Raw genomic sequence first — 26,218 nt, 5'->3', positions numbered from 1 at the left:
AGTAGCTTTCCCATAGAAATTGGGGGTTTGGCCATGGAATTCACTTCAAAACAGAGCCTGATCAAATGATGAGAAAGGCTGCAGTGATTTCAGGGTACTTGAGGCAGGAGTGCAGAGCTAATGAGCAAGGCGTTCATGTCCCCTATCTGCTGAAGAAAGGCTCCAGCATTTGCTGATGCAGAGTGGATGTTACCTAGCATGCGTCACAAACTTTTGGACTGAAAGGATACTAGAGCTGTTTATTTAGCCAAAGGTGCCCTCTTTAAATGAAAACTGGCTGGGATATCTAGCTTTCCATGCAGATGGGTGGATAATGATCTCTGACCATTGTGTGTAGGTTTTTCCCATAAATTGTTTCTGAGTGTGTTGGCTAATCTCTTTTTTGAATGTTCCCATTGATTTTTTTTTTTCATCAGTGCTCTTTTGGCAGCTGTTCAGTTCTAAATTGCTTTTACCATTAGAGAGCTTTTACTTGCACCTAATCTCACTGCAGCCATTTTGATTAGATTTAATGTAACTTTTCTCGCAGCTTGCTTCACCAAAAAACTGCATCCTACTGTTTTCTCCATGGTTTTCTTAAAAGAGTGTATGGATGAGAGCCAGGAGGATCTGCTATTGATGATAGTCTGAAAGTTAAACCAGTGTCCTGAACGGAGAGTGCTTAAAAGGTTACAATGCTCTGTGTTTCCCTACAGTAAGCAGTTCTTGTGGCAGTGGTCCTGGATTTATTGTAGCTGAGACTTTGTCTTAGTAGCAGGGTTGATGAGACTCATGTGCTCTACCTAAGGATTGAGGATTGATTATGCTATGCCCTAAGTTTCTAATGTCTAGTATATGAGGAAAAATACAGCTTTTTTTTTTTCCTTCTGCTGAACCCTGGTAGAAAGAGCTATGAAAAGGGCTGTTGGAAAAATACATGCTTCAAAAGTTTAGTTTATTGATGAGCATGGGAAAGTCAGTTCAATTTCTGAACTGCACTGAGTGCTTGGTTTCTAGGTCTTCACTGTTGCTGTAAGCCTCCTCTGTTCTGTTAGTGCTTTGTATACAAGTCCTAATGTGATAACCTTTATTAACGGGCTACTGTATATTGAGATTAGTATTTCACTAATACAGTGACCTCTTTTTGCTGCCAGTGTGGAAGGTCATAGGAAGTCTGTTGCAATACAAGGATTAATTCACTGGCCTGCAGCTTAATTGTTCCTTTTTTAGTTTAAATAATCACAGGCAAAAAACTTGAACACAGGGTTTTTGTATCCTGTGGATTACTTACCAGCTGCTTCTCAGTGACTTGAACCCCCCGGTCCCCAGTCAGATGTTCTTCAGGACTGGGAGATGGTTGATTAAAAAGCCACAGAAAACAAGCCCAAGAAACCTTACACACTTTGAAATATGTTAACTACCATCACTTTGAACACGCCTTTGAAAAGCTGAAGCATTGATACATTTGAAGACAGACTAATGACACGGGTGAGTTTGTGTGTTTACTGTTGAGCTGTGACTGGTGGGAGCAGCATAAGTCTGATTGATACGGCTGTCAGGATGGTGAAGGGGCCTGTTCTGGGCAAGCAGAACCAAAGAAGCTAATAAGCATTGAAATTAGTGTCAAAGGAAAATACTGACTAATTCAATAATTGCAACTAGTGTTAAAGTGTAAGCTGTGCTGTGAAAAAAGAACAAGGAGTTTGTGTGCATAATGTGAAGAGAAAAAATAGAATCGGCACATTGCAAAATAAATTTGCCTTAATGCTCTTATTTGGGCAGAGTTCACAGGGCTTCTGTCCCTTCACACTGTCTAGTTTCATTGCATCATAAGCTTGTCCTCAGCACCTACTTCAGCTTTTCAGTTAAGATGTAGAGAACTAGTAGGAAGAACCACTGTTAGTTAGAAATTCATTCTAATGAGTTTTTGAGAATATTACTGATGGCAAAATCTAGCTTTCTAATGCTTGCTGCAGTTCCTGCAGGAAAGTTATTTACCTGCTGTTCCAAGTAACATTTAATTAGCTTCTTCCTACAGACTTCCTTTGTGCATATGAGAGCACTATGGGCAGTCACCCTCCCTTATGCCTAGTTTTCATTTGTGCAGGTTAATTGTATTGTTACCAAACAATAAAGAGTTTTGACAACCGATCACACTTTACTATTTGAAAAGAACAATGAATAGAGATTAACTTGTATCTAGGAAAATACTTTTTTTTTTACTAGCTAGATTTCAAACTAGGCTTTTACTTTTACCTTGTGAGTAGTCAGTTTTACTCCATTACATTGTGAGGCCACCTCATCAGTTAGAGCAATTATTGATATTAAAAAGACATACTTGCCTATTTCTCATAAACACATTAAACACATTAACTCTCAGTTCTTTCCTGATGATTTTGTTAATTTGACATAATTAGCGTATTGGAGTAAACAATGCAGTATTATTATCTTGATATGAATAGTAGAGTCTAGAAAAATCTACACCTTCCTCCTCCTAAAGGCAAGGGAGCGTAATAAAGAAATGCTTCAGTGGATTTCTGATTCTCCTTCCCTCATCCCCCTCCTCTGTCCAATTAAATACTCTTTAAAAGAAGGGATGTGTCAAAAAGTAATACATAGTTTCCTAAAGGAAGGTTTGTTTAACATAGCTGGAAGACCCTGCAGCAGTTTTGAGTATGGATGGGTTTGAGCTGCAGAATTTCCAAGAATAAAAGCAATGGAAACACAAGGGTGAAAAAGGGAACGTTGAAAACAAAGCGTTTTGAGGCTGGAGAGTGCATTTCGATAGAACAACAGAGAAGTTTCCTCTAAGCACCAAAACAAATGTTAGATAGGAATCTTAGTTCTCTGATTCATAATAGGTGCTAGCTCACTTCTTTCCTTGCTTTTAGCAGGTTTCCTGTTTCTTTTAAATACCTCCAACTGGAATGAGGAACTAGAAACAATTGTCAATAACTATTCTAAATCTGTATCTGGGGCAGTTTGTTTACAGTATAATGACTGCAGATTGTTTTCTAATTTCTTCACCTGGAGTCCACTGATTCTATGTTTTTTGAACACAGAGAACACAGCAAGGAATTTCCAAACTAGCAAAGTGAAGGTGATGTGTCTGTAGTGGGGGCAGTGGCAAGAAAAGTGGTATTATGTGGAAGAAGTGGGGGAAAAAAAAAAGAGTGATGAAAGTCCTTAGTCTCTTTTGATATATTCTTCCTTCATCCTCCAGCTCTTCTATTCCTTGTCCCTCCAGTCCTGAAAGCCATCTACTGCCTCCTTCAATCATCACTTAATAAATTGCTTTCTTAACTCTCACTGTCTGTGCCCAAGAAGCATAATCATCTTTCCGTCGTTACTTTCTGACTTGAATTCTTAATTAAATCTGTATGGTGCTCTGTTGCAGAAGTATGAAAATACAATTGGGTGTGTTGTCATGAATATACAATTCAGGTTCTATTCAGTTTTAGAGTAAGATTGTCAGGAGTTTAAAAAAATCTTTTTATCTATTTCAGGTCATTCTTTGTGCTTCATTATTCACACTGGTGACCTGTTAAGAGTTTGTGTTTGTCCTGTGTTACGAATCTATACCTGAAAAGCTAACTTAGTCAAAGTTACTGTGTCCAGCTGAAGCAGAATTACTGGATATTTCTTTTACAGGTTGAACAGCTAAGGAAAATTTTAAATGACTTAATGAAATAAGTGAGGAATGTCTGTGCAAATGCTTTTCTCATGTATGGCCCTAAAGATAGATGAGGGACAGATAATCACAGAGCAATAATACAGAACTCTTCTTACATATATCATGTTCTTAAATTTGTATTTAATTTTTTTATTTTGATATATGTGGTACTGGGTCATTAGTAGAATAAAATCTCTATCAAAGCATAAAAGTTTTTTGCATGCATGATGATTTAAAACATGTCTCCAGTGTCACTTAGTAGATGAACGCAGTAATATTACAGAGCTGTAACCACAGAAAAATAAACAGGATATTAAGAAAACTCTGGAATTATGTCCTTGGTGACTTAACAAAGAAACTATGGTTTAATGTCCATATTTAGTAAGGACATCAGATCTGCTTGCATATGGCTTTTAGTATGCTGCATGTTATTTAAAAATAACTTTTGAATACTTTTCCAGCTCGGGATGCTGATGAGAGAGAGAAGTGGATTCATGCCTTAGAGGACACCATTCTCCGCCATACCCTCCAGCTTCAGGCAAGTTTAACTTTCACTTTTAACTTGTTTTGCTTTCTTTTTTTTACAACCAGTGAAATATAATGGCATGGCTGCTCATACCAAACTAATCCTGTGTAGCACCTGGTCGTTCTATAGCCTGTATCTATAGGCTACATCTATAACCTGTAGCATCTATAGCCTATACAGTCAGATACAGTAAGACATCAGTGTAGGTACCTGAGATTAGGTGTGAGTCTTTGTGTTACTATTTCCTTGTCTTAGCAATATGAAGAGTTAGTATATACTAAGACTTCTCTTTATTAACTCATTTATTTTTAAATGGTGGTTTCAGACTTGCTGTTAAACATTTAGTTGCTTTTAACTGGGAGTTAGTCCTTTTTGAGTCAAGCCCATTGCATGCTTATACACCACCTAATTTTAAAATTAAGTAGCAGCATCAAACCTCTTTCTGGATGACAAAAATGGTAAATAGCATCTGTTTGAATCCACTGTGTAAGCTGGATACCAGTTGTTTTCTGGTTCTAAAAACAGATGGTGACTGAGGATGGCTCTTAGCACTAGTTATCTATGACAAGTTTCTGGTGATATTCTGGACTTGGACACATCTATAAGACTTGATAAACTTTTATTCTTGCCTTGGGGAGAAACCCAAACTTTCTTAAAGGGGTTTTCTCAGACTTGGTTTGAACCATAAAGGTTTCTGATGTCAGTGTAGACATACCAAAACAGGTGTTCATTATTTGCATTGTGTGAAGGTTTGGTATGCTTTTGGAGTATGGCAAGAGAATTGGGTCTCTCTACTATTGATGCTGTGTGAAGAAAGATATATTAAAATCCCTAATATCAGAAACAGAAGCAGCTTATAAAGACTGATATAGGTGACATCTGCCCAATCTAAAGAGTTAGAACAAGCCTGAATTTATCCCATCCAACTTCAGGTACATGTACCGTCTCAGACAATTTACCTTAATTTCCTGCTAAACAGTGTTTTTCAACCTTTTTTGACTTCTAAAGACTACTGCAAATTTTCTAGCAGATAGCAAATCCCTGGATAAAAATTCAAGTTTGCCAATCAGCTTTGTATCCCTGGTAACATGTCATGGATATTTTAGAAGTAATCTCTCCATCTGGACACAGTAGCTGACCACACGTTGAAGAACTCTGCTGTGAGGTGGGTGTGAGGACACAGGGATTATCTAGAGAACACCATGTGGACTTGGAAGGGCAGAGCTGCCTCCCAAGGGATGCCTCTTTCCTCATAGTTTGGAGAGGGAAAGTGAATAGGTTAATGTCAGCGGTCATCTTTAAGGTCTGAAAGGAAGAAATCTGTTTCCTCCATCTGGAGATGGAGGTGCAGATTTTTGGCTTGGAGATAACACAGTGCAGAAATGAAACACCAGAATATCCGACAGCTTTATCGAAGTGTACACTTGCGTGCTTTCCAGAAATTGTGATTGTAGCTTTATTGGCAGATGTAGGTCTCATGGCTGCAGCTAATTACAGAAGCGTTTCCCGTTACATAACGTGCTCACGTTCCAGGAGTTATCCAAGTAAGTAAGGCACACTTAGACAAAAAAACCCTAAGTAATTTATCTAGTTATATTTGATGGAATAATTGAAAAATCTGTAAGTGATTAGTAAGAAACGTATCCACATCCTTTTCACCTGTGTTCAGCATTGAACTTAGTGTCTGTTGGGCTGCCGGGCCACTGTTGGGTGCACACCACTCAGGAGCCCTCTCAGTGTGCCGGCCATACACGTGTTTTGTTTCCAAGGCCTGTCTTTTCAGAGCAGCAGCAATACTCTCCACTCCCACCCCACTGTCAGGCTCGCCATCTTCACTGACACGAGCTGTGGAGCAGATACTGATTTAACACTGGAACAAGGATACAGCTCCTTGCAGAATACCTCTTTTTCATGAGTGAGGAGGGGCGGTCTCAGGTACTGTTCACCTGCGGGGCCCCTGTGTGGACAGAACGAACGAGCTCTGCAGGGCCTGGGCTGAAGGTAGGGGCTGCCCGCAGGGCCGAGCACCAGGGCGCGCTCCCCCCGCAGTTCAGTAGCTGCCCAGGTCCTCTGGGCGTCGTGAGCCTGCTCTGGTCTTGGCGGCAGCTGAAGGCAGCGGTGCCTCGGATGGGGTGACCCTAAAGCCGTCCCTCGGGCACCCCTGACCGACACGGAGCCGGCTGTTTGAGGGGCCTCGCCTGTTCCACATAGCGGCTTTTGTTTTGGCGGCGGAGGCGCGGTGCAGACCCCGCACTCGCGCTGCGGCCTCCCCGCTCTCCCGGGGCGTCCCCCCTCCCGGTGACCGCCATTGTCCTGAGGCAGGGGTACTACGTCCCGGCCGCCCACCAATCGGCGGCCGCCTTATTCGTGATGCGAGCGGTAGGGCCGCGGCCGGCGGGGTGCCCTTCTCCGCCCCGCAGCTGCCTCCACCCCCGCTGGAGGCGGTGCTGCCGGGGCCCGGCGGGCGGGCAGCCAGCTCCGCCGTTCCGCACGCCTCGCCTCGCGGAGGAATGGCTGGTGTAAGTACAGGGGAGGGAAGAAGGGGGCAGGTGCCAGGGCTGCCGGGTACCCCCTCTGGGGCGGGCTCCCTGTGGCGCCCCGCGGCGCCTGCCTGACGGGAAGCCGGGCGCTGCCTTCTCCCTACCGCGGCTCCGGCCGCTGCCCTGCCCCGCCCGGGCGGGTCCTCCGGTGAAGCCTTGGGGAACGGGCGGCAGAGATGGGTGTTAGGCAGCCCCCGGGTAGCGGGGCTCCGCAGGGAAGGTGGGCACGGGCTTCCCGCGCGGGGGGGGCCGGCGGAGCCTCGGGGAGCCGCTCGGGCCCCTTACCGGAGTGCCGCCGAGTTTCGGGGCCCCCTGCGTGCCTGGAGGAGGGATGCTTTCATCCGGTTACGGGCCCGTTGGATACAAGCCCGTCTTGGCTTAAATTTAACATTTAAACCAAAACGGCACCTCGTGCGCTTGATGTTCTTTTGCTTTCCTTTTTATTTGCACGATAAAGTCAGATGAGTTCTCCGGGAGGATTATTCCCTCAGCCAGCGTGGATGGGGGGTTGAGTGCTGCAGCAGAGATTATTTTCTGTGAGGGTATTTTCTTGGGTTCAGAGGCTCTAGCAAACAGAACCGTGGCTATCTGTCATATGAAGTCTTCACGCATCTGGTTCTGTTGGAGTTTATAGATCGTTTGTAAGTCAGATGTTGGTGCCACTTTCAGTCTGCCTGTTCAGCTACAGGAGTGGAACTGGGGTGTTCAAGTTTGGACAGTCAGATTTGGATTAGATTTTCCTTATAGTGTCAAACGTCTGTTAGATGTGAGAAAGTGTACTGAAACCTAAGTTGTTCATGTCTTGTGTGAGCTAACTCAGAACGGGTAAGGAATTAATGCTGGGTGGAGAGGTGAAGTGGTGTCTGGGTCTTCTCTAGTCTGATTAGTTTTTGCTAATTTTATTTTTGCCTCAATGTCCTCCTGTGTTGTCCTTCTGTCTTAATAATGGAATTATTTTTGAAACACTTAAAAATAATTAAACACGCCTTCTTGCTTCCCAACAAACCTAAACTTGCAAGAATGAGCTACCATCAAAGAACTGAGGAAGAACTGAGTCATAAACACATAGAGGGATCCTAGCTGTCCAGATGGCTGACAATTAGTAATGCCACATTCGAATGAAACAAGAATAGGGAGGAAACATTTCAAAATCATTTGCAATCTAATTTTTATGAATTTTGAAACTGAAGTCTGCTGTTCTGTCTGCTTTGCTTTTATATGTTCTTTGTATTAAAGGCACTACTGCAAATATGTGTAGCTCTTCTAGTATTAGCTTTGTCTATCGAAAAGTCCTTGAACAGTAGTTGATGTGATTGTATTTGAAGTAGCATTCTGAATCCACGGGTGTGTTCCCCCTTGCCCATCCCAAGACATTTTTGTGGCATTACCAGGTCAGTGGCTTTGCAGTGGCAGCACATCAGTTGCTTCATACCCACAAGAGATAAGGGGGAGGGTGTGCATGGGGGGAAGGTTGTGGCTTGTTTCTTGTTTGTCTCAATCGAGGTGGAAGGGTGATAACTTCAAATTTTCTTTTGTTGCTCTGGAATTCTCTAGTGTGAAAACCTCTTGAAGACAATTCATGTCTTTTTAGGATGACAGTAACTTTATTCTTTGATCTGAAAAGTGGAAGACCAATGTTTAAACATGAATCTACCTAAAACCTACTAGTAACTACACACTTCTCATCCCTTAAGGGAATTCAGTTACAAAAAAAAAAAAGGAATATATTTTAAAATTCTAAGTGGCTGAGTGTAGTGTGTGTGTGTGTTCTGGCAGTGTTAAGATCCTGTCTGTAGGAGTCATGCTTCCTCTGAGCTGGAGGGGTGAGCTTTGCTTTTTCTTTTGATTTTAATTCCCCACTTACCCCTCCCCCCTTCCTCCTTCTAGCTGAAGCTTTCACACTCATTCTTGCCTTAAATCCTATGTCTTGGAATGCACTTTTCCCTTCTGCTGCTCCAGTGCTGCTAGAGCATCTTAGTAAACATCTTGAAGTGGCAGCTGAAAAGGCTGCTGAGAATTGCATAGAAGACAACTAACTACCAACTCGATTAAAAAACCCCAACAAAACAAACACAAAGCTGAAACTTGCATATTCTACAAATAAGATGGCTTCCTTGCTTTCTGAGTAGATTAGTGATTATCTAAATTAGAGAGTCTTTAAAAACACTTGTAAGCTTCAAAGGATTTCCTACTCAAATTTATTAAAATACTTCAGGTAATGCCCCAAACTGTTTCAGCCTCTAAGTGGACTGCTGTAGAGACAAAGGAACTGAAGTTGCTGTCAGTACAAATGTGGGCTGTTTCTTACCACCAGGAAAGTGAAAGGAATTTAAAAAAATAAAAAAGGCTCTAGCTTTGTACTAACATAATTTACACAAGGTGTTTACTTCGTAAGTAGCAAATAATAGGGTAAGAAAACTGTTCTGAGAAGTGGATCTGGGATGGTTGCTGTGAAGTGTGATACAGTGGCTTAAAAATTAAAAGTTACACCATGGCTTCACCAGTATTTAGGAGCTGGTACTGCTGCTGGGAGCAGTCCTGTCTGCTTCTGCTAGCACAAGAGAAGAGGCAGTGTGGTGAGAGTAGCTGAGTCTGGAACTGGATTCAGAACTGGCCCAAATTAAAACTACTTTTCCTGCTGCCCTCCCTGCCTGAGCTTGGGTTTAACTGAGATTACTTTCCACATTGAGTTGATTATGTGGCAGGATAAATGTTTATGTTGACTAGAAAGAGCAGAGTAAGGGTGAGAATAAACAGGAGAACCAATTTGTTTCTCCTTTGCTTATGCTGGTGTGTTTGCAAAACTGTATTGCTAGTGGTGGTTCACTTAGTATCATGTTAACCAGGACTTCTGATGACCTTCTGATAGCTGCAAACAAGAATAAAAGATGGACTAAAACTTTATTACATGTTTCCCTGGAGCATATTATATTGTTACTCACTGGCTTTCCAATACTGTTAATCATGTGAGCCAAGAATGCTTGCATATAACTGAAGAACAGGTTCTTTTAGATTAAGAATATATCCAGTATAGATATGTTTTAAGTGCTGGTGGAAGGGCATAGAGTTAACAGGCATGCTGCCCTTTTTCAAAGTTTGCAAACAAAGAAACTATGATAGCAAGTAACACATTAGCACATGTGCATTATCTAGATCTGTAATAAAATGTGTGGGTAAATGAATGGGACTCCAGGATACACTTAATCTGTGTGAGGTTTCAGACTTACAAGCTAACCTACGCTTTAAAAACAGGATTTTACCTCAGTATGTAAATACTTGTGTATTTTGAACTCTGTTTTCCTAGAAGACCTGATGATATCTATAGCTGTACAGCCTTTGCTAAGCATTTTGTGTTTTGCACAGCAGAAATAGTTTTGGGGGTGTTTTTGGAAGTGCAGTATTCGGAGTGTCTGACAGGCACGTATGCCTTCCAGAAATCATACATTTGATTTCAAACTTCTTTTAGACATTTACATTTTGAGCTTTAAATATGGCTTTAAAACATAGCAGAGGAAAAACGTGTGGTTGTCTTCACCACAAATAAAAAGAAGGTGCCATTGTTACTGTAGCTTACTAGTCCATGTGTTGTTTTTCTTCACTTTTCTATCAGGCTCTTACAGGTAGTATCCTACTTGACAAGATCAAACGTGCTGTAGGCAGGACACAGGTTTCTGATGATGTGCTGCAGATGGAAAACACTCTTCTTCATTTCTATAAACTAACTTCCACAAGACTTTTTGTTGGACTTGGAATCCTGATTAAATGAAGAATATAGCACAAGTATCTTTAAAAAGATAAGACAGTCCACTCTGCACAGTTTTCTCTTTCCTCCCCCAGTACAGCTATTCTGCAAGGACAGCTCTTATCAAGTCTTTGCTGTTGCCTCTATCTTCTTTGTTTCCCTTCCTTCATTACTGTTCATTTTCCACAGAGGTCATTATTGTAATGCTTTCATTTGAGAAATAGATTTGAGATTTTCTGCTGTGCTTCTAAGGATGGTGCAACCTTTTCATCCCATCCTAGTTTAAAAGGACTGGTTTAAATTAGGCTGGAATTACTTCTCAGCAGGGGCAAGTTTTGAATACAGTTACACTAGTGATATGCATGACCTCTCATTTGGAGAGCAAGGTAACAGCATATCAACTCCCTTAGTACCAGCAGTTCTGTAGTGGAGATAAAGACTCATAATACGTACTTTAATCGATTTGTATTTTGTGTAGAAAGGGAATAATTTGGGAGGACTCCTAGAATGAGAGTTCTTTACTTATACCCAGACCAGTGCTGTTCTGAGAGGTGGTGGACAGACTAGAAGTTACATAAATCGCTTCTGCAGCTATTTCATCTGGTAATATAATCTGTTAATTCCTTAAAACCTACATGAGCATGGAGTAGTTATTTGAGGGACATAAAGTGTACTTACTGATAGACCTGGTTATTCAGTGGAAACACAGATAGTATTACTTTGGATTGGTACTTACAGTAGGAGAGAAACAGTGGATCTCTGAAGATCTAAACCAGTCTGGGTTCCTATCCTTTGTTTATAATTTGAAGGTGCTTATTTTAGAATCACACCGTGCCTTCAGCTGGAGAAGACCTTTGGAAGTCACCTGGTCCAAGCCCCTTCTCATTGTGAGACCAGCTTCTTGATATTTTTAACTTTCCAGTTATCTTTTGGGTTTCAATTTTAAAACTAGGGGAGAACTTAAAATCATTAACCTGATCTCATATAACAGGCTAGTAAATTTGTGCAGTAGGTTATCAAATGTCATCTAAACTTTCTTTATACAAACCAAGAACCAACTAGTGAAGTGCTACAGCTTTATAAGTATCTGTGTTTCTTTTCAAGATTTTTTCTGTGTTTCATTTCTGTGCTATGCCTGCTTGACACCATGCTTGGTTTTATGGCTGTCTCTTTACACTGAAGTTTTAACTTTCTAATACAACTTTTTAGGTCACAGGTTTCACTCTGTGTTTGATGTGGATGTCTGCTCAGTTGTAATGCTAAATGTTTTAATCAGCTTTTCCCTTAGTTCTAAGAGGTTGAAAATTAAGAATGGAATTTTATCTTAAAGCCACCACTACAAACACCAGATTGTTAGATATTAGCAGCCATAGACTGATGACCAAAATAAAAATCAGTGTTTTGATGCAGCATACAGTTAACTTGCATCATAAACTATATTTCTGCATATAGTATCCTCAGCAGAAATTTTCTGTGTAGTTAGGCAGTTTTGATATATGAAGCCTGACCTCCAGAATTTTTAAACTGAGCATGCTAGACCATTTGCTTTAATGATGGTGTTAGCTGCCAGCTGTGCAGACAATTCTGTTCACAACAATGGAATGGCATACTAATTTCATTTCAGATCTAGTTTCAATGTAATTTAAATTTGACTAGTTTGAGACAGTGTCAAAAGCTGCTTCATTGAGAGTACTATCCCTTTAGCCTATTAGTTTCTCTTTGATAACTTTTTTTACACTGAGTGGTTTTTGTCTTTTTGTTGTGGGTTTTGGTTTTGTTTTTTTAAAATTTCATAGGCAAAACAGTTGCTTCTTTTCTTCTCCCCCTCACCCCACCACCCCACCCTTCAACTCCCCCCTTCAAAACTCTATTTCTAAATTTGTGCAGTGTGGACTGTCTAACACAGGGTAAAGTATCTTTTGTGTTATGCTGTTACACAAAGTAATCTGTATGGGTAGATTTACTCCTGTAGTACTGTTGTCAAGACCTGGGCATTAGTCTGCAGCACAGTTTAAGATTTGGCAAATGAATAAAGGATAATATCTTCTACGCTGACTGAATGACTGTTTTGAGTGCACACAGCTTGACAGATCCAAGAGCAAGTCATTCCTCTGTTGCACACAAGTTTTTACACCTTTAGCCATCAATGAAGCTTTAATATGATGGTCCATTATCAAACAAAAATAAAATAAACTTTCTGTATTGGCAGAGCAAACAAGATCAAGGAAAAAGTCATGCCAGTACAGAATTTTGCAAATACAGATTGCCCATCTTGCCCCATCTTCCCCTGTGCAAACTGTTGTTTCCCTGCTGGCTGATCTTTATACATTCACAACCGTGTGATTCTCAGCAGCCAGAGCAGCACAGCTGATGGTTTCATAAGAGTCTGAAGTGAAGATGTCATGTTGTAGATCCATGTGAATACGGGTGAAAGTATTTAGGCTAGGAGGAAAGTTCTGTCACTGCTGGGATGCTCTCAGTGTTGTGTTTCTGCTGTAACTGATGTTTGCTACTTTGTCCTTCATGGGTTCTTACCTCCTATATATTTAACTCCTATTGCACAATTTTTTTAAGCTCCATACTTGTTTTGCAGCCCAATTTGCATTAAAGGTATTATATAAGTAAACCTTAAATGTGTTTACACAGCATATGTCTGTGAAGTCAGAAGTAATCAATTTCAAGAGTCCTCTCCTTTTCTTTCCCTTAATTAAAGATGTGGTAACCCAGTGGGAGTTTGCTCAGGTCTTTAAATACATGCTTTATCAGTTTAAACGTAGGAATTATACTATATGCAGACGTGTACTTTGATTTCATTATTGGAAACAAATTTGTAAGCAAGAAAAGATAAAGAACAATCATTCTTGTGGCACTGATGCTTTGTCCTGGTTTGCATATGGGCAGCAAAACCTGAGAAATCAAATACAGTGACAAGGATGCAAATCACTATAGCTATAGAGGAACTAGGACAACCAGGAATAATAATTTTCAGGTTTTCAGCTCAAAGATGGGTCCATATTTAAGAAGAGATCTGGCACTCCTTCCTTCAGATCTTAGCTAAGAAGCTGTGACTTGCACAATGTTGTCTGCAGCGTGAAGAGTGCAGTCATCCAGTTGGGTACGGGTTTGTCTGCCTTAACTGAAATACATCTAGAATCACATGAAGAGCTTGAATTCTCCTTGATGTTTTCCAAAGAAACTTTAATTAGTGTAATTTAAGGAGATTTGTTCAACCAGAAGTAATGAAATACTCTGGTGTGTGATGATTATACCCCCACTAAAACTATGTAGCAATTTGCTGTTACTGATTTAGCTGCAAATGGAAGGCAAATGCGTTCAGCTGTGTGTCTGTGTTTGCACATGGCAGGACGAGAGGCAAGGCAACATCTGATCAGTCAGTTGGCAGGCAAACCCATATTTTTGTTATCTTTTTTTCATCCTCTGAAACTAATTATGTATTTGATTTTTTCTTTATTTATATCTAGGGTGTGGATTCAGGATTTGTTCCCAGCGTTCATGATTTTGACAAGAAACTCACTGAGGCTGACGCTTACTTACAGATCTTGATAGACCAGTTGAAGGTATGGTAACTAACTGGTGTATTTACTGTACTGGGAGTCTGCTTGCCAGCCTGTATTTTGCTGTCCAGTTGAAAGGAAGCTCAACACAGGGAGAGAGTGATGTTTTGTGCTTGGCATGTGTTCTGCGAACTATGGGATGCAGAGAGCTTATCTAGTTGAGCTGACTGAACTGGAGAAGACGTCCCTTTTTAATATATGAAATCTGATGATGGAAGAATTTTATTTTCTCCTAGCTTAGGATGTGACATAAGATCTAACTAATTCTGAAATAAAGGGCTTATTTTACAAAAGTATGAAAATTAAAAGTTATGAGGTAAGGGCTGAAATAACCCGAAGCCTTTCTCTTAGAGTGGATCTTGATATGACTAAAATCATTTTGGAAGATTAGAATAACTCAGATTTTATAGAATGGCTTAGAATGACTTAAAACATTTTTTTGTGTATATAAAGCAGAAGTTACTTAAGTTTATTTTTAAAGCATAATTAAATCATTTATTGCTTGTGGCATTAGAATTTATCTTGAGGAAATATTGTCAAATACTACTAGTATGTGACTACAGTTGCAGATAGTTTCAGGCTTCACTGGAGTAATGACAGGTGATCTGATCTTTGTCCTTGAGTGAAAACATTCTGTAGAAATTTTGTACAAATAAAGTCCCCTTACACTTTGTACACATGCACTTCAAGATTAAATGGGAAGGTGAAGAATGATGAGGTCGTATCTCTCAGTACTCACCTTATTGAGAAAACAGTTTTTGCTGCTGGTTAGGACACTATTCCCGTGACTCAGCAGGTTAAAATTGCTGTTAAGATTTTTCAGTTCTGATGGTTTGGATTCTGCTCCTCCCCCCTGCCCCAAATATAATGGGCAAGTATTGCATGTGGGATATTCAGCAAAAATTTGGTTTCAGGGGAGGGCAGAGAGGGGGAGGAGCATATCAACCGAAGTGGAGGCAGGCAAAAGATTCAAACAAAATTCAAAGCTAAACTGCAACTACTTGATCGCGAGTTAGCTTTGTCTCCTGCTCCAGAGCCATCTGGCATGCTTCACTGAAAGAAGGTATTTACACTTTACACCTTCTAATTGGTATTTCAGGCAGAGGGTGGGGGAGGGGATGTAGGAGTTGATTAATAATGAAAGAAGAATGAAGTTGAGGGTGGACTAGAGTCTTTATAGAACCAGAGATCAGCCCTCAGGGGGAAGGGAACGTGAGGTTTTAGGCAGGCAGTTGAGTGAAGAGCTGTAGCTCACCTACTAAAAATTACAGCTCCTTTTCTGAATAAGAGTGGATGTGATGAACTTTTTTCTTCCTTGAACAAGTTGCACTTAGTGGTTCCCCTTTTAGTGTTCTTGGAGGCGACTTTAAACTGTTTCAGCTCATCTTGTGTTAAATACACTTCCGAGCCTTTCAGGAAGAATTGGATTCACTTTGCTTGGCTGCGTCTCAGATTCCACTTAATTCCATTATTTTCTTAAAAGAAAATAGAAGTTAATGCTGGCAAATCACTGTGTATCTTCCCAAAAGAAGTGCTTACAAAACTTAGGTGACATGAATCATGTACCTGAGTGACAAGGTAAGGCAAGGGTTGGTAATGGTTGAGGCTCTCTATGCCCCAAAGACTTTTGCTGAAATAAAGGCAGTTTGGAGTGTTCTGATGAGTGTTGCCTTTATTACTTAACCTCCCTTTTTTGTTCAAGCTGTGGTAGAATCATGCTAGGCTGGCTGATCTGTGGAACTATGCTGAGATTCAATCTTCTGCAGAATGGGATAATATGAGAAATTAGTTACAAGTCTGTTATATCACAAATGCTGTGAAGAAATATTAGGCAAAAATAATAATGCCAGCATCATAGCATTTAATAAATATTTAAGTTATTTCAGTTTTGAAATTTCATGCTTAATTTTTATATGGAAAAATGACACTTTCAGTGTTTTCACAAGTATCTTTTTCTTTCAGCTCTTTGACGAAAAACTCCAGAACTGCAAAGATGATGAACAGAGAAAAGCAAGTACATTTTGCTTAAATACTGCTTATTTTGCTTAATCAGATGGTTTCATGCATCAATTTGCTGTAGGGTATAAAAATTTAAACATTCTTGGTCTGTTTTCATTTTCCTCAAGTTGACAAAATCACTTAAATCATTTTGAATAACTGATGACATTTTGGTGTGAGTAGGCACGAAGCAGAATTTTTAGCAATACTGGGCATCATAACATTAAAGAAAGTTTCAGTCTGTGGGAAATGACTCTGTCAAAAGCATTTTTAACTTAAATTTTCTATTTTCTTTTTTTACATTGAACAGGGTTGAGTGCTTAATGTTTGTAGGAATAGCAAAGCTATTCTAAAGGGGGAAAAGAAAGTAGGTACTAAGAATCACATACTCACATAATGAGGCTGCATCTTGTGTGGTTTGTGACTAGCATACCATGTGTTGGAGAGAAAGCCATCTTTCTTTCACGTTAGGTGAGGATGCCAAAAATGAAACTGGTTTCCTATGTTAATTTGTGGGGTGCAGAGGAGGGATTTAACATCTTCTTAGGAAGGATTTATTACTGAGGAGTTGCTTTTGTTTTCACTAAACGCAGTAATTTCAACATCATAAAGTAATAGTGTGTCTCATCCTACTTCCCATCTTCCCTCCCAGTTTCCCTTGTGAAAAATGAGCTGATGTTCCCTTGGTGTTTGGTTTCAGTTTTGAAGAGAGTGTGATGCTTTGTGTGATTGGTTTACTTCTTTATAATGGTTGTGACCTTTCATCTGTTCGTTAACCATCTTGTTTGATATGCTGCTGGTGTCTTAAGGACTTCACAGGTGATGGTCCTTCTGGAGTTCCTTTGCATGTACAGCCTTCTAAAATAACTTGAATGCAAGTGTTCTTTGTATACCCCTGTTTAATCTGTAGACAGCTGACCAAAAGGGTAAGATTCTGTATTTCTCCTTCAGTGTGACTTACTGGGACGAGCTCTCCTTCAGCTTTGACCTCCCTCCAGATGCTACTTTGCAGATCAGGCAGTACTCTCTTTTCCCTGTGACAGTGCCTCTAATCTCTGGAGACTTTCCACGTGTTGTGCTGATTTCTTGCTTTATCTCTGCAAGGCATCGATGAAACAGACAGACTGATTTTATAGGGAAAGTTGGAGGCTTGTTTAGAAGAGGTCAGCTTCCTCTGGTTTTAAATCTTGATGAGTGTAGCTATTACTGTAGATTCCATTTATTAAAAATGAAAAAGACTTTGCAGACCAGTTTTTTTTCTTCACATCTTTTCCTGTACTAAAACAGCTAAGAGGTTTTTTTGATACTGTATTTAGGAGTTTTCCTGTTTGTTTATGGAAGTATGGTTCAGCTGTCAACTGTGAGCTGAGTGTAGCCTGCAGAATACTTCCATCCAACCCATAGTTTTTTCCTCTGAGGAGACAAGATTTCATCATTTGAGTGTTGCACGCTTCCCAGTTAGCCAGGTGTTCTTTTCTGCAACTGTTTATGGCCAGACATTTAAAACCTGAGGTACAGTTTTTGCAAGTGCACAGAGCATTGGAGGAGCTGTATTTTAGAGTATTTGGTCTTTTGAAGGTAATGGTAATAGGGTATTGGTGTTGCAAGCTGCTTCAGGATCTCTGTTATCTTTGTTCTGAGACACAGTAATCTGTTGAACTTGGGAGAAGACAGTGCACGTGTAGACTTGATTAATTTTGTAGACTGAGAACTATTGTGATTATTATAAATTACCTGTATTATATCAATACTCCTGGAAGAACTACAGCTAGCTCTGTGTAGTGGGATTGTACTGTTGTGCACACCTACTATACTGGCAGTGCTGCCAGTTTTGCTGAATCTACTCGTGCAGTACTATATATAAGTATCTATATATATATCTTGATTACATAGGAAGTAAAGGAAGGTGTGTGGTCTGAGGCTACTGGTTTTTCAAGGTGAAGACAAGATAAGACCTTACTCTTGTACAGTGTTAGCTGAGAACATTATTGGTGAGAACTCAAACCTTTCTGTTTGGTTTTGTGAAACTATCTTGCCCATCCATATCAGGAAGAATAAAACTGTAAGTGTTCAGAAGTATCAGAACAGCAAAAAGGTGTGCATTTGGCAGGCTGCAACAAAGCTGACAGTGTTTAACAAGATTTTGGAGGGAAGTGTAGCCTGCTCAAGCTGTTTGGTTCACAAGAAGTCATTCTGGTGAAGCAGGTCCAAGACTGAGCACACAGATTCAGGTTGAAGATACTCTGATCACGAGTCGGCTGCCCCTACGAGCCTCTGCTGCCTTTCTCTGCTGAGCAAGCTGATCCAACTCTCTGTAGTCTCATGCTTGGTGAATAAGGCAAAAATAACTTCCAATGAAATAAAATCAGCTTTCTATTGGATCATGGGATGGTCTGGGTTGGAAGGGACCGTAAGGATCATAGCATTCCAAAACCCCTGCCACAGGCAGAGCCACCAACCTTCAGGCCTGGATCTAGACAAGGTTGCTTTGTAAAAAGCAGATCAACAGTGGCTTTCTAAAAGGTCAGATGTCAAGAAGAAGCAACAAGCAGCAAGTTGGATAAGTTTCAGCAGCAGGCTGCAGTTTGATCAGATACAGCATGTGGCTGCATCCTGCAAAGGGAAGTCTGCAGGAAATCAATTTGAAGATGTGTGTATTCATTACTGAAAATGAAGGGAATTGTCTTGTTAAAATTCTACCTCCACCAGTTGTGAAAAAGTAGCGATGTTGAAGAGAGAAAACTGTGATAACTTTTAGCACTAAATTATATTCTTTGATTTTATCTTTTTGGTAATATTTTTGTATTTTCAACATGTCTCTTTAGCTGCTTACTATTTTCCTTACGATTTTGTATTTTCTAAATTATCTATATTACTTTGATGCAAGATTAAACAAATGACAGGAAAAACTTACAAGGGTTGTAGCAGCACACTTACATAGCAGTGTAGTTCTGTACAACTGATAAGATGAGGTATAAGTATTGTCATAACTTTTCCTCCAAGCCAAGAACTCTTGTGAGCATGCTGGTTTTGTTGTCAGTGAATATGCATTTGGTTTTCTCTCACCAGTGTCATATCCATAGTGTGTTTGTATAAGGGAGAGAGTCTGTGAACTTCGTTTTATGGCTGCTTACATTACTGTTGTAGACTAACACATTGTTAATGAAAATCCAGAGACTTCTATATGAACATTTGCTTTGCCCTTAAATAACAGGGCTGGTGGGGACTGAGTCTGTCTGACTTAGCTGCATTGTTCTCACAATTTTTGATATATATGAAGATGACAGGTTAGCTCAAATGAATTCTGTCTTTAACCATACTATTTTGATTTTTCTTTTTCAGAAAATTGAAAGTCTCAAAGAAACAACCAGTGTAAGTTTCTTTTGGGTTTTTTTTTTTTGTTATATATATTGTGGAGTTTTTTAAAGCTTTTTACAGGAAAGTGGGAATCTTTAATAGGTCCAACAGTGTGAGTGCAAAGGCAGCCTGCTTCTGGTGCTGCATTCAGATTTATGTCTAGCATCTTAGAGTCATAAGATTACAGAATAGTTGTGGTTGAAATGGACCTCTGAAGGTCTGTAGACCAACCCCATGCTCAGAGTACAGTCGGCTAGAGCAGGCTACCCAACCAAATCCAGTTGAGTTTTGCATAATGCCAAGGCTGGAGGATGTACAGCCTGTTCTAGTGTTTGATCATGCCTAGAGTAAAAAAGTGTTTTCTTATGTTTAGGGTGGATTTCCTGTCTTTCAGTTTGTGGTTACTCTGTTGTCCTGTCACTGGGCACCCCTGAGAAGAGTCTGGCCCAGTGTTCTTTACACCCTACCATCCCAATTAGATATCGATAAGGTCTCCTTGAGCCTTTTCTTCTCCAGACTAAACAATCCCAGCTCTCTCAGCCTCTTTTCACATGGCACTTTACCTGCTTGCAGCACTCTGGAAGTTTGAAGCTGACCTCTGTTCCACCCTGATACCCTGTACTGTGTGTGGATTTTGGAAACTTTGGTTTTCTACTGCTGTTCCTTTGTCCCTGGGAAGAAAAAGAAAGGGAAAGGGGTCTGCAGAAGTGTGTGCCCATTAGTTCTCGCCCAGTGTTTCAGTTAATGTTTTCTGTAACTGATAAAAATACCTGTAACTGCAAAATGTTATAGGATAGTAATACAAGTTTATCTTTTCTGTTATTTTTGTTTCCTAGAGCATGGTAGAATCAATAAAACACTGCATTGTGTTGCTACAGATAGCTAAAGTAAGTATTCTCTAAACTATTTTGAATTTTCATTATACAGCATTAATCTGTGTGCAAACAATTGACAACTCAAAGAGCCTTCTGTATGATCCAGGAGATCTAGATATATGGGATATGTTGATTTTATGATACTATTTTCATGAAGTCTCTGAAATACTGAGTTCTGTAGCAGGCAGTCTGGTGTGAGGTAACAGTCACATTAACAAGAGCACTTTCCTTTTGAGATAAACTTTATTTTGCAGAGTTTGCTCTTAGTCTGAAGAACTTCATCAACCCTAAGGGTGACTGAATAGAAACTTATAAGAAGTCATCTTTTTGTTTCATTTAAGAATGTGACTAATGTAACATTGTGATGTTAACAATCTAAACTGGTTTGGCAAGGGTTTTAATAGGTCTGAAGTTCATGATGATGTTGGAACTTGAAGTACAAATTGTATTCTTTGAGAATGCATTGAGATTGGGAATTTTTTTAGTCAAGTTCTCTTCTTACAGACCTTCATGTACTATATTTAGGATATATTAATTATGAGCTGCTGATATATATCGTGAGACCAAAGTGAAGGAAGGCAGTGTTTTGCAAATAAATTAACTTATGGTATTTTCCAAACTTAGAGATGAATTTAAGAACACCACATTCTGATTTATTCAAAAATAAGCATAGGCTCTTCAATTACTTTTTCTGTAGTCTAGTTCAGTTTGGGTTTTTTTCCTTTGAAGTACAGTACTGCTGTTTGTCTTCAATCTAGATGCCAGGTATGATGTACAAAATTTCTATGCCAGTAAAAATTGAAGCATTTGAAACCTTGCAGGATCAGATAGAAGTCACTTGCTAAAAGGATCAATGTATATGTTGTGAAACTCACATTTCATATCAGTAGCTTCAAAATTCTAGAGAAAAGGCTTGTTGTTAACAGGTTTATAAAAAGCCAAAATATTTTACTAGTAGTAGGGTACACTGAGAGATTTTTTTGTGCCACATGAATCTAGAGCTAGAACAGTCTTTCTTCAGTGTGTAGTGATACTATTTAAATCCTTCACTGTAGTGATAGCAAGCAAGGCCTTGTCAGTACTGAGTAATTTGCTGTTATTTAGCACTGGGTATATTTTGGATTGTTTCAATACAATGAAACTGGTAGACTGTATGTCATTCTTTGGGTATTTGATGGAGTCAATTATAGATTAGATCATAGTATGTTATTTTCTATTTAAAACAGCTATATGTGGCTTGCTGTATTAAGGTAGCAGTTGGAGAAACTGAACAGATGCCTTGATACTTTTTTTGTTAATTGCTATATGAATGTATTTAAGAGTTGTTGTTTTCAGAGGTTTAATTCCTATAAAAATTTGCTCTTTTTAAAAAGCTTTTCTATGCAATTAGCAAATCTGAAAGAACAGAATTATAACCTGCTTTTCAGCTTCTTGATTAAAGCTGGTAGTTGTAGGTGGCTGAGTTAGCTTCTATTGAATATCAAATTCCATTTCTGCTATGAGTAAGTTTATTGGGGGATAGAAAAATAGGATTGCATATCTTGTGCTGATCCTAAGTATATTTTGAGGTTGGCTAGGTGGTTTGCTGATAATGGACAAAATTGAACTTGTAATGGCAGTTGCAGTAACTACTTTTATCAGGTTCAGTGCTTTACTGCTCCAGCTACCCTGTAAGCGTAAAGGTAGGTGGAATTTGGATCCCCCAAAGACACCAAGACTTGCTTTCTGTAATACAAAATCACACCTTGCAGCCCTCCTTTCAGCACAAGTACACATTAACCAGTGTAAATAGAAGGGTTTATCCATCCAGGACTGGGGGACTTTTGTTTGGTTTTTGCTAAACTGTATCTATTGCTCTTGTAGAGCTGCTGAAGATAAGGTAGTTTAAATGAGTAGTTTGTGCACAGCTAATATTGTGAAAAATACCCTCTATAAATCTCACTGCTATTCTGATAACCTTTATTTTGCTTCATCTCTTTATCTTCTCCTCTCTGTACCCTAGGCAGCTGTACTTATTGACTACATTGCACTTCTCTTCCCCCACCCACCCCTGCCCCCTTTACCATAACCTGTGTTGGTACCTAATTTCTAACTGTTGTAGGAAATGATGTATCCAGGGGGGGTTGGTTTATTACAGCTCTGTAAGTTGCATGTGTATGAAGCAGTACATACAGAAAAACGTATTGTGTTGGACTGACAGCTTGCTGTTCTCCAGTATAGGACCTCTTAAGATTCTGCAAGCTTTTTTTTCTTAAAGCTGTAAGACAAGTATGGCTGCTGAAAACAAATCATATTAACACCAGCCCTGCCCCCCATTTTTACTTCTACAGTGCCTTTCTCCTTAGGTGACAGGCTTCACAATTACCCTCTGTTGTTTGCATACCTTGAAAACCGTTACCACTTCTCTGTGGAGTCAGAACATCTCTCTGTTTCAAGCACAGAGCCATGTATTATTTGGATGACTTCAGAACATCTAGGCAAACCTTGGGGTTTGGCTGGGTTTGGGTTGTATTTGTTTTGTGTTGGTTTTTTTCCTGTTAAATTATGTGTTAAGTTGAGCTCTTTCTTGGACTCCTATAATAACATGCCATAGGACTTGGACAGTTACATTCTCATTAAACTTACTGGTAAAACAAGTACATAATCATGCTGCTTGTACTTGAGGTGACCCAAGGTGTTTTCAAAGTGAGTAAGTAAATACCAGCTAAAGAGGAATATGTTGTATTTCATACATAGTTTGTTTTAATTGCTTTCTGATAAGCAAAGTGGGATGGGTAGGTGGAGCGTTTGGCTTGTGTTGTCCCCTTTACATATGTGACAGTTGAAAGTGTCCAGTTTTGATGGTGGGTTGGTTGTAAACTGTATGTCATGGTCTGTCAGCGAGTTGGTGAGCTGCAGACTTAGAAATACATATGTTTTATGAAGTAGCTTTTATAATTGAGATACTTAGTTTTACATCTTTGCATCCCTCTCCCACTCCACCATTCCTGGTCAGTCTTGCCTGCCTAGTTTTGTGGCATTTGTGCCTCCTTTACCTCATCAACACATCGCATTGCTGACTACATTGCTGGCATAGGATAGCAATCTTCTGCACAAATACAGCATCTTTGGGTTTTATTTCTTAGGTCTTAATGTTAAAAAAAATTAGTATTTGGACTCTAGCAATATTCTTTCTTCTTTGCAAGTTTGAAAACCAGTGGAGCTCCCTGCCCTTGGTGCCCTTGTCACAGAAAGCCTTGCTTAACAAATGTCAGCCAGCAGACCCAAAACTTGAGCAGCCTATTGCCAACTATATAAGCTAGGGGAGAATGTGTGAAGTCTCAAAACTTCAGTGTGTGGCAACTTAATGCAGTTGACAGCTCCCCCACCCCACCCCTTCTTGTTCCTCTTATAATAACTGGAAATTGGGGGAAATGCTCTGCAGGCAGGTCTTAAGGCTTACACTGAACAAAGTTATGGATTGATACACTGATAATACAACCTTTGCAGCAGAATTTAAGAGATTTGGCTTTAGTGTTCAGTAAACTTTATGCTGTTGCTGGTACAGGGTTAAAACTCTGCTCAATGTACATTGGTGTTACTTTGTCTGTTGCTACTGTAACTTCCCCTCATGACAGTTTTGTGCCATGCTTTGCATGCTCTTTCATAAATGCTTCTAGGCAAAAAACCAAACAAGAACAAACCATCCAAAACCCCAATTTCTAGATTATAATTAATCTAAAAAAACCCAAACAACCTAGTGCACACCAAAAAGCAAAAGTTAAAAACATGTTTCTTGTAAAGGCAGTTCTGCCTTTCAAAAGGAAAAAGTGCCTTTGAAAACTTGGCCTGTGTTCTAATTGTGGTTCTTCAGAAACTGAGAACCTCATGGCTTTTGGTTTTCAGGGACTCAGTGGTGCTGCAGAAGGTGTTTGGGGGGGCTCTCAGCTATTTGGGAAGAACCTGTGTTGTAAAGCATAGTTGTACCTGCAGTTCTGAAAGGTTATTTTAAAAACTGTTCAGACTTGTATGGATTGATCCTTGGGAAGCACTGATCTTCAGAGGTGCAGTGACTGTATCTAGAACTGTTTTTTTTCTGAGTTTAGTTACTGTATCACGTTATGAGGAACAATTTATGACTGAAAATGTAAACATTCCTGAGAGAAACTTGCTGTTCTCACTTAATGCAGAACTGATAAGTCATACGAGATCGTTATGTTGATATTTTTAACGTTTCTTCCTTAAGGACCAAAATAATGAGGAGAAGCACGCAGATGGACTTATAGTAAGTTTAAATCTAATCTTTCTCTCTCTTTATTTCTGCAGAACATGTGAACAGGGACCTGAATTTCCACTCATTTTGCAACATATTTCTTCCTTTCTCTAATTTACTGCTTCAGTTGTCGTCTTACAATTCCTGTTGAGTCATTAGCTGTTGAGGTTCCTAACACCCTTGCCTTCAGAAAATAGTGATCAGTTTTATACTGAGTGTCTTAAATGGCAGTGTTGTGACTGAATGCTTAGATAAAAATCTGCCATGTGAACAGATGAAAGAAAAATTATTGGGATAGAAATAGTTTTGTGTTCCATCTGAAGTGTCTTTATGTATGAAATAGATCAGCTATCTGTGTGCTTCAAGTAGTTTGTCTCTTCTACAGTGCTGCTCATTTGATGCAAAGTTGTATTATGTCTGTTAAAGCAATGTTTCTTCAATATAACTTCTGCATTTTTAATGTAACTTCTGTCATCTTTGGTTTCAGTCACATGTGACTTCTCTTTCTTTGTTCTCTTTTTATTACATTTTGGATACTTTTATTTCAGATACTTTTGATTTTAGTAAAACCTAACTAAGCACAGTGTGTTTTCATTACAGCTGACAGTAATTCCCAAGCTTTATTTGTCTTTCCATTCTATACAGCAGTATGGTTTTCTGGTATGAACTTTGGAGTAAAGATGCACTTACAGTTTTTTGGTTTCATGTTTATCATAAGTAAGATGAACAGTTACCCTGTGGCTATTCATGTAATTCAGCTTTTAGTGTAATGGAATGGGTTACAGGCCCTGGAAAAGAGAGGTTATGCAGCTAGATGCTACTGCGGGCAGAAGCGGTACGGCGTGCACAGTGACCCGCATCTCAGGCATTTCATACCATGCTGCAACTTACTGCAGCCTGAATTTGATTAGCCACGATTCTAATTGTCTGTGGGCTAGCTTACACTGAGTAGAACAAAAAAAAGTAGTGTTACTGCAAGAATGTATTAGATGGATCAGTGATTGCGAGGGCTGAATTTTTGATGCTATTGAGGCCAACGTTAGCTTGGGCTAAAGTTCATGTTTTCACTTGAAACTTAGGCAGGAGTACGATCAATATTTGACACCATGGTAGGATTAAAGCCTTGTTTTTTTCTACTGGTTGTTCTTAAGTTGTTATTAATCTCGGAGTAGAAAAATTTCAGGTCTGCCTTGATCTGTGTCTGCACCAGGAAGGCATACCCTAAAGTATCTTAGAAAAAACTCCAGTTCGTGTTGCGGTGTGGAGAATTGCTGTTTAAAGATAAGATTACAATTCTGCATACAAAACCTAAGTTACTTTGTGGGGGTTTTCTGTTACCACACCAATGTTCTGTATCATATATATGATTATTTTCTCTAAAAACTAGGGGAGACAGAGATAGCAATAGCATCCTGTCTGCCATAGGACCATCTTGGATTTTAAGTTTCCCAACTCTGAAAATGGGATCATAATTTTTAACTGTGAAATATGTGAAACAGGGACCTACCTGTGTTGCATGCACAGGTGTACCAGCAGTTGAGGTAATGTGTAAGGCACATAGGCTGGATGCTGGAATACAGTGAGGTCACAGTATATGTACTGGATTATTTATTTGTATGCTCTTCAGTAATACAAAAAAAATTGTGGAAAGCAATTTTATGCCTTTTTTCTTTCTTCCTTTTTTTAACTGGAGCTTTTATA

The 26,218-nt window shown here is 39.6% G+C and overlaps 1 protein-coding gene across 1 annotated transcript in view; it reads left to right on the top strand.

Moving 5' to 3' along the window:
- OSBPL9 (oxysterol binding protein like 9) overlaps positions 1-26,218 on the top strand; it is a 61,258-nt gene that overhangs the window by 23,196 nt on the left and 11,844 nt on the right. The window contains exons 4-8 of the mRNA XM_084266365.1: positions 4,114-4,190; positions 13,943-14,038; positions 15,998-16,045; positions 19,376-19,405; positions 20,227-20,277. Coding sequence (XP_084122491.1) covers positions 4,114-4,190; positions 13,943-14,038; positions 15,998-16,045; positions 19,376-19,405; positions 20,227-20,277 — 302 coding nt within the window. The remainder of the gene's footprint in view (positions 1-4,113; positions 4,191-13,942; positions 14,039-15,997; positions 16,046-19,375; positions 19,406-20,226; positions 20,278-26,218) is intronic.

The sequence above is a fragment of the Gallinula chloropus genome (assembly GCF_964237585.1).
Source record: "Gallinula chloropus genome assembly, chromosome: 6".
Lineage (NCBI taxonomy): Eukaryota > Metazoa > Chordata > Aves > Gruiformes > Rallidae > Gallinula > Gallinula chloropus.
Note: the sequence above shows the minus strand (reverse complement) of the source record. Positions and strands in the feature narration are given on the sequence as shown.